At 44.5% G+C, this 12,462-nt stretch overlaps 1 protein-coding gene across 1 annotated transcript in view; it reads left to right on the top strand.

Moving 5' to 3' along the window:
• NTSR1 (neurotensin receptor 1) overlaps positions 1-11,982 on the top strand; it is a 56,434-nt gene extending 44,452 nt beyond the window's left edge. Inside the window, exons 3-4 of the mRNA XM_064674073.1 lie at positions 4,611-4,701; positions 7,064-11,982. Of these exons, the coding sequence (XP_064530143.1) occupies positions 4,611-4,701; positions 7,064-7,313 (341 nt within the window). The 3' untranslated portion in view covers positions 7,314-11,982. The remainder of the gene's footprint in view (positions 1-4,610; positions 4,702-7,063) is intronic.
• Positions 11,983-12,462: the final 480 nt, after the last annotated feature.

The following is a 12,462-nucleotide window of genomic DNA, read 5'->3' as shown; positions in this document are numbered from 1 at the left end:
TACGGCCTGTCAGGTAGAAGAACATCATGTTAACATAAACAGTGCCTTGAGGTTTAACTTGGCAGTGCCAGCTGTGTCTACACGTGGCCCAGTTTTAACCACCTCTCATATCAAACAGCACTTTGAGGGAGGTTCTCTTGTAATGGCATTGACTAAATAAGTATAAAAAAACTGGGAGCTTGGAGTATACAAGGATTGTTTCTCCAAAAATCAGGATTACCCTGACATGAGCCTCCATAACCTGCCATACACCTTATTAGTACCAGCTGGTGTGTGTGTGTCCCTTGGGCAGTGTTGGAGACACATGGCCCTGATGAGCTGAAAGACAGAAAAGGCTGAGAGCTGTGGTTCAGCTGGGTCAGTACATCCCAAAACAGCTCCTGCCTTTGCCCAGGAATTCCACGGTGCTGTTCCCCATCCCTGTGTGTCTCAGCTCCCTGTGAAATGCAGAGAAAAATAAGTAAATTGGCCGAAATAATCTGAACAAAACCATCAAAGAAAGATGGATCTGAACTTCTCTCGAGGCCTTAGGAACAGCAGAGCTGGTTGTAAGAAGGAGCAGCAACTGTTTTCTGCCTCTCCTGGAGAGACAGGAGAAGGGGACAGAGGGATACCCTCACTGAGGGCCACCGTGGAGGCACAGGACTGTGACTCAGCACAACCCCAGAGGGGATAGAAGAGATGAAGTGAGGAGGAAAACACCAGCCAAGTGCTTTTTTGTACTGCAGCAGATCCCTGGGGTCCCGTGTGAGTCAGCAGGAGCGGCACCGTACCCACCAGTGTCTCAGTGCTCTGAGTCACTCCAAGCCTCAGATGGCCCCAGAGAAGGGACAGGGGGATGAAAATCCCTCCTGAGCATTGCTCCTGTGCTCAGTCAAACCATCCACCAAGCACTTGCTGTGGTTTTCTTACACATGATAAATTGCCCCCTGCTCATGCTGACCCAGCGTGGGTGTTCTGAGACATTGGTCCTGGAGAAGGGCTGTCTCCCAGGATACACACAGGGTAAAATAAAATACTCAGTGTGAACTAATACAATTTAACTTCTAGGATTACTTCCACATCCAGTTTAGTCTGAAAATCAAAACTGGCACAGTTTAAATTTTCTTTTGCTCAATGAAGAAGCTGTCACTCATAATTGATGGTTCCTTCTGCAGGACTTCCTGCAGGATAAACAAGCCAGAGCTTGTCCCTTGCTGCTCCTCCTTCCTCTCCCCTTCTTCCTTGGGATGCAGTTCAAACAGGCAGAGAATTATAAGGCAAAATAGAAAGACACAGGATGCAATAATCCAGGGTTTAATACACATTTGAATTGGTAGTTTGATTTAGAAGGGAAATGAAAATATATTGGTGGAAGGATCATTCCCTGGCACCCACAGCACACTAGAGTCACCTTCCTGGGGCCCTCTCTCCGCTCCCCAGCCCTGGGGTTTGGCATCTCCTTTGCTCTAATATGGGAAATATCAGAAGTTCATGGAACAGCTCTTGCTCCTATTAAAACCTCATTGAATTAACTAGCAGTGAGGGATGGGTCTTGGGTTTTTTTAGTTCAAAAAATAAAGGCAGGAGATCTCCGACCTCACAAACACCATCCTAGACAGTCACCTCATCACACACTGGGTTGAATTCTTCCCCTGCAGTGCTCAGCTCTAGCAGGCTGACCTGATCCATTTTACTCCACCAAAAAAACCCCTGTGTCAAGCTTTTGATGATGGAGAACACATCCAAGGAGCTGATAACAATAATAAAAATTAATTTTGGCAGCCACTTTGCCCATCATTTGTCTTACAGCTCTTCCACATTGATAGGTATGTGCTCAGGGAGGAAGAAAACAGCAGCAAAAGGCCCCAGGTATGTGGGAGAAAAGGACACTTTTATTCTGTATTAGATTAAAGCTAACACATTCCCACATTTCACATTCCTCCCTGGGGAGGGAACCCAAGAGGGCAGGATTGTCACCCTAATTCTCCTTGATCCCTTGTATGATAATATGGAAACATAAGGATTAAGGGTGACAAATACAGGTCAGGTTCTCCTAATCTGCGTGGCACAAAACTGCAAGTGTGTTACCCAGCTGGGAACTTCCAAATCAGACCTTAAGTGTCTCCAGTGCACTTTGCTACATGTTTAATAGAATTTTAATTGCAGAGTGATTGGATGTGATATTACAGAATTACCACAGATTACTTAATTGCTGAGGTTAAGCAGATATTTCTCTCAATATGTGTTTTTGCTGCTATAGATCCCTGCCTTCGTATTATTTGGCACAGCATTGCCTGAGCAACAGAAGCAGAGATCGTTAACCAGGACAAAACCACTTTCATTTAACGTGTTGGTAAATTTAAGAGGCAGATGTGTGAGATTCTTAAAACTGGCTGTAGAAAGAATCCGGATCCTGCCGTTCTTAAGGAGCTGCCCGCAGGGGTGAGCAGCTGAGAGTGCCAGTGCATGGAGATTTTTGCAAAAATTATGATGTGCCTGAATGAACTTGTGTTTGGAGCCATTTGGGAAGCTGCTTTCACAGCCTGAAAATGCAGCTAATCCTGTGCAGATGCTGGGAAACCAGATGGGCTGGAGCTGTGATGTTGGCTCGTTCCTGTTGTCCCGAGGCTGATGGTGGAGGAGGAGAGGCTGGAGAGTGTTGCTTCTCCTGTGGCCTCTGGAAGGGACCTCCTGGAGAATCATGGTGGGACTGCTCCATCCAGGGCAAACCAAAGGTCTATCCAACAGAGAAATTAATTTCTGGAGGTGGTCAAAAGCAGGTGCTCAGAAGTGTGAAAGAGCAAGGCAAGCATCCACGCTCCCATCGAGCTTCCCAGTGGATCTTCTTACCTCTCCTGTGCCACACATCATGTAGGGCCTCTCCCAGTCAGTTCCATCAAAGCTCCTCAGGGAAGGATCAGGCACAGATCAAATTCATTCACTTGATGCCATCTGAGGGGCTGCAGGCTGTCTGATGATGAATTACATCTGTGATCACTATGGCCATAGAGCAGCCAAAAATACTCAGTTTGAAAAAACACATTCACTTGGACAAGAGAATAAAACCAGACCCTTCTTTCCAAAACATGTCCCTTCAGTTGCCTAAATCTTTATTGAATAAATGGCTTTTGCAGCATTCTTGGAAGATGCTGTCATACATCATGCAGGCTGGTGCTAAAGGAATAGAACCCTCTCCTTTGTAAGTTATGTGTTTAATAAGAGGGGGAGCACATGGCATTGAAGTAGGGCTGTGATTATGGAGCTGGGCACAAGGAATCATTTAATTTCTGTACAAATTAGGCAGTGACTCGACTAATGATGACACCCACAAAAATAGGGCACAGGCTCTTCCCTCCCCACTCCGCTACTAAAGCCTCCCCTTTGTCTCTTGGCTGATGGGGAGATGTGACCACAGCCTGACTTGTTCCTCCTGGACTGCACTCTTTGAGGGAAGCACACCTTCTGCACATCTTCTCCATGAGCTACAGCACAGTCCCTGAGGGATGACAGAGTCTGGGTTGCCGACATATCCACATAAATATTTTGAATCCCAAGGCAGAAGGAAAAGCAGCCTTTGGCTCCACGTGCCAAATCCACATTGCACTTGTGGTACCTCACTCTGCAGGAGAGCTTTGCTGCTTCCCAGGCCATTACAGGTCACAAAGAGGACAAGAGTTATGCAGCCCTTGTTGTCCGCAGAGCAAATTTGGGATAAAAAATTACCTTAATTATTATATTTTCTTCTTGCCTTTTATTGTGTTATGTTTTAACTGAAATTTCTTTATTTCCTGCTAGGATTCTGCCAGGATCCTGTTGTTCCATACAGAGGTTGAAGTGTATATTAAAAAAGGAAACAAATCTTTCTCTTGATTGTCTGATATGTCTCCTTTTTAATCCAGACTGACAAATGCACTCTATCAACAGCACTTTTACCCTTCAGATTTGTTGCATTTTGTTTGCATTCTTTGACATCCCTCAGCTAGAATCTGGAAAGGAAAAAAACCAGTGTCTTTCTCTGCTTACCCTTTAATGAATCATTTGTATTATGGCAAAATCCAGACCCAAAACATGTTGTAATCTCAGGTATTGCACAAACGTAGAACAAAAGGACGAGCCCTGCCACCAGAAAGAGCTCCTGAGGCTGTTTAATGATCCTCAGCACCGTGGGGACTGCAGCCAGTGGCTCCATGTAACAAGCTAATGGGATTATCATGTCCCTGGCTCTCTGTCTACCTGGATGAAAAACACACACTAACTGTCTCTATGAGTACTTTGGACAAGATAGCCAGTGCTACAGGGGCATGAAACACAGGGGACAGACGTGAATAGAGTTTCATTTAAGCTGGTGTCTGAGCCAGGCATCCGAACCAGTCCTTCATCTGCACCTTCCGTCATTCACCACGCTGCTGCCCCAGTGCTTTTGCTGTGTTCTATTACTCCTGTTATGCTTGATTTTGCAGGCTGATTGTCCCTCGGGGTTATTAAATTCTTTGCACAACGGCAACAGGAGAACAACTTGGGCTTTAGGAAAACAGTTTACAGCAGTAAAACCCACGCAGACAGGTCCCTTTTTCACCCTGATGATAAATTGCTCACAAAGCAATGGGGTTTTTTTCCATACCCTGCAGGTGCTGTGGTGATCGCCTTCGTGGTCTGCTGGCTCCCTTACCACATACGGCGCCTCATGTTCTGCTACGTCCCCTCCAGCCACTGGACAGAGTGAGTCACCACGTGGGGGACAAGGTCCCCCCATGCCAGGACGGGGTTGGGAGGGTCAGGCTGGAGCTGGAGCTGCTGGGGCACCCACAGATGTGGAGGTGGAAGAGGGGATCTGGGAGCAAAGGTGTTCTCCATGCCAGGGGTTAAAGCCTCAAACCCCTCATTGCTGTTTTGTTTTTTTTTTCTTTTGGATTTCTCAGTGTTTACCAGCCAGATTAAGACTCTTAGTTTTACCACATCAATCCCCCAGACACAGCTGAAGGAATCATTAGCTTGAACCAAAATTCATCATCAGCCCCTCCTCCTCCTGTGGGCTGCAACCACAGGCTCACCCCTGTTGGACACAGCCAGGGGTGTTCACCTCTGACAGCCCTTGATGAAATGACATTTGGACAGGGGGGTTTTATACATCCCAAGTGGATTTCTGTCTCCGTGCCGGAGATATCGATCCCCCGCCCTAAGATGGATCACCTCCCATCAACACATGATTTAGCTCCACGAGGCCACATTTCCTCAGTGACAGAAGAGATCACACAGGTGGAGGAATAACTGTGCTGCTTGCTGAGGCTGGGGCAGGTTATTTACTGCGTTTTGCAGGGAGTGGATCAGAATTAAATACCAGCAGATGCTGCTGATTAGAAAATGCCCAGATTGTCAGAGAATTCTGGGATATGTGCACACCTGTGCTGAACACACGTGTACTGTTCACAGATGTGCAAGGGCACCCCAGAAGCTCCCTTTCTGCAGCACCAGGCCAGATTCCTCAGGAAACAAACAACCAAACTGGTTATTCTTTCTAAATATGCACTTTAACACTAATGCTGTCTGGGGAGCCTGAGATGCCATGGGATGCACTTGTGTGTGTCCTGCGACGGTGTTACATCCCTGTTCTCCCTGGGACCAGGTCTGTTTCCTGCAGTGAACAGGAAAAGGAAAAATAATCTGCAATACTAAAAAGCAGAGCAACTATAAGACATCAAAATTTCACAAACTCACAAACCAAAAAATAGTTATTTAGGATATAGCAGTCTACTGAATGGAATTGTACATCCATCCATAGTAAAATCCAAAATCTATCTTCAGTGATGAAAACAGAGCTCTAAGCCCATACTTGGACAAACTGTTATCTCTCCTTTGCTTTCCTATATGAAAAGCACTTAAAGCAGCGTTCAATTATGTAATGACTGCATTTGATTTGAGCAAGAGGGGTAGAGAAGTCTGTCTGCAGTTAGTGTGAATTTATGCATCCTGGTTGCATTCCCATGTTATTTTTTTCTCTTTTTAAAAGCCAAGGGCAATTTTAGGAAAACGTTGAATTTGCAGGCATGTTATGAACAGTGAACTATCAGTCTGGTGGTTAACTGAGAGTTTGCAGCAGCTTGACATATTCATTTATAAATGCATGTGCCTTGCCCCTGAAGAACAGAAATTTTTCCTATATTAATTCTTCACAACTACATGGAGAAACTCTGCTTGTAAGAGCTGGATGGGCCATGTAGTCCTTGGCAGTGCCAAGGGGATGTGGAGGGATGGGTGATGAAGTCCAGCACATGTCTATTTATCTTTTGTTAGACACTGCTCAGGCTAGCACAGAGGTCTGCAATTTCCACCAAGACAAATGATTCTGAGCAACATCTTCCTGAAAATGAGCCCCACGCTGTTTGTAAATGCTTTACCAGCTCAGGGCTGTTGATCTCAGTTGTCCCAAGGAAAGATATTTTCAAAAGTAAAAAAAGGTAATTAAGCATTTTCAATCCGTTCTGGTTGAAAACATTATATTGTGGTGGTCAGGATGTGTTTCAAAAACATGCTATCATCAACTTACCCCCAGAACAGGGATTGCTATTCCAGATTACAGAAAAATCCCAATCCAAGGACCCACCAAATGAGCTGATGTTGCTTTCACTGCTGGGGGGGAGGACAGAGCTGCATCTGTCATGGGGGTTTGGCTTTTCTAAAAGCTCTGTAGACCAGAACTGCAGCCAAAAAAGTCAGGCTAATGTATATGTGTGACACAGAAACAAATTTCCATCTGGCTGCTCAGTTTCCAGAATGTCTATTTTCAAAGACAAAATGAACACATGAGGAAAATATCATCTCTGCCCCCAGGGCAGTAAGTTTTTAACTAGTAGTGATTGGGGTAATATCTTCATAGCCACATTTGATCTATGCTTGACCAGTTCCAGTTCAAGATACAGATGCTTTAAGTGGCTTATACACCACTGGTAAGCTCATGTGCCCAGCCTAGAAAGGTTGGCTGAAAAGTAGCTCATGTTTTTCTCACGTGTGGACATTTTACCTTGTGCCTTTGAATTTTTTCAGCTCTCCACACTCAGAATTTATCTTTCATCTGTTCTTCCAGTTTCCTTTACAACTTCTACCACTACTTCTACATGCTGACAAACGTCCTCTTCTACGTCAGCTCAGCAATCAACCCCATCCTCTACAACCTGGTGTCGGCAAACTTCCGTCAGATCTTCCTCTCTACACTCACACTCGTGTGCCTGCCATGGAGGAAGAAGAAGAAACGACTGGCCTTCACCAGGAAATCCAACAGTATCTCCAGCAACCACACATTTTCCAGCCAGGTCACAAGGGAGACCACATACTGAAGCCAAAGGAGGAAGGGAAATGCAATTCATCGTGGAGTCAAAACTTGAGAGAGGCCTCTGTGACTCTCGTGCATGGTCTCCAAATTCACATAACACAAATGTGTTTAGCAAAGTCATTTTTGTTGGAAAAATAGGCTTTGTTCTGCCAGTAACTTTGAGGTTATTTTAAAGCATTGGCCTTGCCTCTTGTGAGTAATGTCTACACATATTGTAACTTCAGTCTGGCATAAATCCAGATGTGGTGTTAACTGGGAAGCCAAAATATGTTAAACTTAGGCAAAACCGTACTGCATTTCATCCTTTTCTCAGTGCAGAGTTGCCGTGTTCACATCCAAGGGTTTGAGATCACATCTCTTGGTGGCACCGAGCAGAGAACCCAATGAGGAGAAAGCAGTTTTGAACAGAGAGGGATGTTTTTGGAGAATGGACATGCTCATCTATGGGATGTTCAATGGACGAGGAGTGAAAGCTCAGGGAGCCAGGTGGTTACTTTAGAAATATATCTACACTTTGAGTAATATGACCAAGGTGCTCAAGAGAGCCACTCTGGCTCCTTGAAATCAAATAAGAACAGATGATGCCTTACCTGGGGTGGCTGTGGCCTGGGGGAATGGGGGGCACCTTTGGCTTTAGGGCATCCATAGTGCCTGGCACAGCAAACGCCCTCTCTTGCTGGTTTTGGTGTCACAACACCAATAAATAGCAGAGTCTCTGGCAAAGTCAAGAATGCAGAGGCTGTGCCCAGCTGGAGTGCTGAAAATGAACAGAAATGGAAAATCTTATTCTTTCCATACAGTCAAATCCTATTTTTTACAGCAGAGAACAGTTTGCTGGCCTGCTTTAAGAGGTGAGAAAACTTCAAGGTCATGAGTGCTCCAGGCTGCTGAGGTAAGAGCAATCTGCTCCAATTCTTTTCCCATTCTTATTCCAATTTTACCTGTTTCCTCACCATTTTCACAAAGCTGATGTCTCATAGGTTATAGCAGCTGTAGGCAGCAGGGCTTCTTGTTTTACCTTTTCTTTTATTTCTTTTTACTGCCAGACCTGTTGGCACACTGATCTGTACCCAAAATCTTCAGGTAGTGCAAATGGAGAATACAAGAAGGTCTAACCTGTGGAGTCTTAACTCTAAACCAACTTTTTTAACAAGCCAGAGGAACAAGAAATCTCTCAGTTCAGGACAGGTGGCATGAGCTTTTCTCCCATATGTTTCCACCTCTAACAGCCCTTTAACTATGTGATACAGCATGTTGCTCCAGAGTCTTTAGTACCAGAAATCACAGGGCTCTGGGACAAGTTGAAGGGCTTTCCCTGCTGTCACATCACCAGATGTGCACAAACCTGGAACCAACCTATCATCCTGTGCAACCTTTGCTGTTGATGATCTTGTGGCCCCTTTCACACCACAGTTCATTAGGAGAGCAGGACTTGTCTCTTTATGATGACAAAGTAGAAGAGTCACTTGGCTTGATTCTGCTTTCTGGGCTTTGCCCATCCCATGTAACTCTTCAACTAACGATCACCCCTGGTACCTAACAGAAATCTCAGTGCTGGAGGTGTGGATCTGACCCCAGTGAACTGTCACAAAATGATGGAGACCAGTTACTGAATCACTGGGTGCTGGTGACTTCTCCTACAGATATTGTATCATAGAATCATAGAACATGTCAAGTGGGAAGGGATGCACAAGGATCATTGAGCCCAACTCCCTGGAGTTGTGATTTAGGCCCTGTTGGGCTCAGGACATAGAGAAAACACCCATGGGGCATTTCCTGTGAATTGTTGATGATGACTGACTACTTCTGAGGCATTTTATAACCTGGCAGTTATACAGAGCTACCATGGTAGGCCATCAACCAACTCCAGCCACACCAGCCAGGGATGGGAGATGATTTTAATGCCTAGTACAGAACCACTCCAAAAGAAAGGGCTCAAAATAGAAATCAGTGGGGCTTTAGTTTCTTCTGATTCAACCAAACTGCAAGCTCTGTTCTGTCATGCCTTCTTTTGATTTCTTGTCCTGGTTGTACCAAACAGAGGGCAGAGATTATATTTGACAAAGCACTTTTGTTCCTTATGGACTATTGACTCCTCTTTGACAAGGAAAACAGGTAGTGGGACACAAATAAATAAATTAAAAAAAAAAAAAGGCAAAAAAGAGACATCTCTTTGGAAGGAAATCTGGGATAAACCAGCAAATGTTATCTGTGTCTTAGTTAGAAATTGTTAGGACAGGTTGGAAAAGGAATCTTTAGGCCTGTTCATACTGCCTTGTGGGAAAGTCCTGGTACAATGAACAGGAGAGGGGAAGAGTCTTCCTTGAGAGGAAGAGAAGCCAATGTCACACAATGTTGGCCTTCCAGGCAAGATACTTCAAATATTTCTGGACAGAACCCAGATTTTTTAACTTCACCTCTAAACAGAGTCAACGTCTGGGAGGTGGTTTCTGAAACTTCCCACAGAAGCTGGAACTGTGTGTTGCTTTGACTTTCATTACAATTTAACACCCTGCATGTCTCAGTTGCTTTTGATATATTAAACACTATTACTAGACTTGTTCAACACCAACCTGCTGAAATGTGCTTGATTATCTTAGAAAACACTGTACAAAAGTTGTTGTTTCACATATGATGCTTGGCTTTGATTTTCATTACCAAGATACACTGGCAGCTTACAGAATACTTGATCACAGCTCAGAGAAACTGGTAGGTTTATTTTTGGTTTGACATGACAATGGGAAAAAGCTGGATTAAAAATGTACTTATCATAAGACCTTAAACTCTCACTATTGTTGGGCCACTCAAGTGTTGAAGACCTGGGGGAATTTAGGGGATTTATCCAAGTGGTTTGCTGACTTCTGACTTCTACAGCTCTGGTCCCTCAGTTTAACAGGAAAGCAGAGCTGGGTCCAAGGCCTTAATCTGAGATTGCAGCTCAAAGCTACCTCTTCCACTGGCCAAATCTGACCACCTTGAGCTGAGCAATGTAAGTCACAGCTGATTTTATTCTCTCTCCCCTCCTCAGCTAGTTTTGGTATCTCTGACCTAGAGATGTGGTTCCCCTGAGCTCAAAGAAGTGAGGATAACTCACTGCAAACCTCCATGGTTTTCACAGAATCACAGAGTGGTTTGGGTTAGAAGGGACCTTAAAGACCATCCAGATCCAACCCCCTGCCTTGGGCAGGAACACTAGACCAGATTGCTCACTGCCCCATCCATTTCTTTGTAAATGAAAGCACAGTACTGTAGAGAAGAAAGAGGTACAAACTGCCCCATGTGTACCAGAAAAATGGTTCTTTACATGCCTTTTAACAGTGATTAAACTACTAACCCAACAAGGTTTAGCTTTAAACCTAATGGGGTGTGAGTGGCTTTTGCCATTAGACAGAACACAAACTCCCATCCACTGTGTTCTTGTCTGAGCTGAACTCTTCACCAAGGCAGAGAGGAGAGCATTGGGGTGGCATGCTGTTCATCTATGAAAATTTCCTATTGAGGTTTTGAACTGTTTGCTTTGACTAAAAAAAGAATAAAATCTGTTGAACCCACAGATGTGAAGTGCTGCCACATGGGTCTTGAGAAATTCCCCTCTGAAGAGAGTCTATCAAGTGACCTCTTCAAATGTTATTTTGAGGTTTTGTTTCTTTTCACAGTGCTCTTGCCAAGGCCATCCATAAGGCAGAATGTGAAATCAGATTTATAAAGTCATTTTTCTATTCAGAAATTTCCCCCAGACAGGACTTTCTCACCACAGGCCCAGTACATCAGTGTTGGAATGCTCTGCTGAGCTTGTCTTTTTTGTAAAGTGTATGAGACCTCACTTCAGCGAGGGTTTCAGGAGAAAACTGAGTGGAAAATGGGTGAGGAGGGTTAGCAGGACACGTGCTGTAAACATGACAATAGCAGGACCTTTGAATTCATAGCATCCAGCATTCAGTGAAATAAGCCCCAGGGTGTGCTGCTGCTGCAGACAGCTCGTGTGGCAGGTTTGAGCCCATCATCTGTGCAGCTGCATCGCTCCTGCCCTCAGGGAGCACAGACATCCACAGGGCAGGGGAGCACTGGTGCTTCCCTGTGCAATGCCATGAGTGTCAGTCTGGTGTCCTCCTGGCTGTGTTGCTTGGTAGCTGTTTAACCAAAGCTGTATCTGCTAGAGCTCTGTCCAGTTCTTCACATTCCAGCTCAACCAGTTCTCCTGTTCTCAGTCTGGATTCGTTTAGTATGAAAACAGAAATTGCTGATCCAAAATTTCATGATGCTTTGTCCTGGTTTTGTGATCCAGAGTCCTTCCCCAGCTGTGCCACCTGATAGTCCTGCACATATTGTATTTATGGCAAATATTTTTTAAAGTGCACCTTTTTTTTTTTCTTCTGAGATACAAAATGTTGATATGCTTTATTTTCTGTGGCCTGTTGCTCAATGGGGAAAAAATGAATGTGTGTCAGTGTCTCTTTTGTAATATTTTCTGTGACAAAGGGAAGGAAGAGGGTGAGAAATCCTTTTGTGTAGCAATGGGAAACACTCTTTCAGTGTAACATGCTATTATTGATACTGTATGTACTGATCAAAGTGTAATGAAATTGTTAATTCCTGATATAGCCTTTGTACTGTATGGTATTTTATTTTATTTTGTTATTCATTGATCCTATGAAATAAATATCCAGATTTAAGGCTTGGACTGCTTGTACTTGAAGTGGCAGGTGTGCCTTTATCATACATCCTGCTTGCCACTACAGGCACCCTGGTTGGGGTTTAAACTGGTGAAATCCCAGTGGCCTTGAACTGGACTTTGCATCTCCACTGCAGCAAGGCCCTAAATGGTCCTATCCCTGCACACACTCACCATCCAGCACAAACAGCATCCAAACATCAGCTGTTGCTTGTGTCTGCAGGCTGGCAAACAAATGGAGGAAAAGACTAGCTAGGTTTGAAGGAGACTCCCATCAGTGATGTTTGCCCCAAAAAAATCCTTCCTGAGACCTGGAAAAAACAAAGGATCTGTGCTCTCCTGCTCAGCTGATGGGCACAGCAACAAGAAATAGGTTTATTCTGTCTTAACAGTAAGATTTCCCTTCCTACCTTCCCATCTTTTGCATGATCTGCTTCCTCCCTGGCACTCATTTTTCTTACACAGAGGTAATTCTGTCAGA

The sequence above is a fragment of the Pseudopipra pipra genome, chromosome 17 (genome assembly GCF_036250125.1).
Source record: "Pseudopipra pipra isolate bDixPip1 chromosome 17, bDixPip1.hap1, whole genome shotgun sequence".
NCBI classification, from domain to species: domain Eukaryota; kingdom Metazoa; phylum Chordata; class Aves; order Passeriformes; family Pipridae; genus Pseudopipra; species Pseudopipra pipra.
This window is presented reverse-complemented; position numbering and strand designations above follow the sequence as displayed.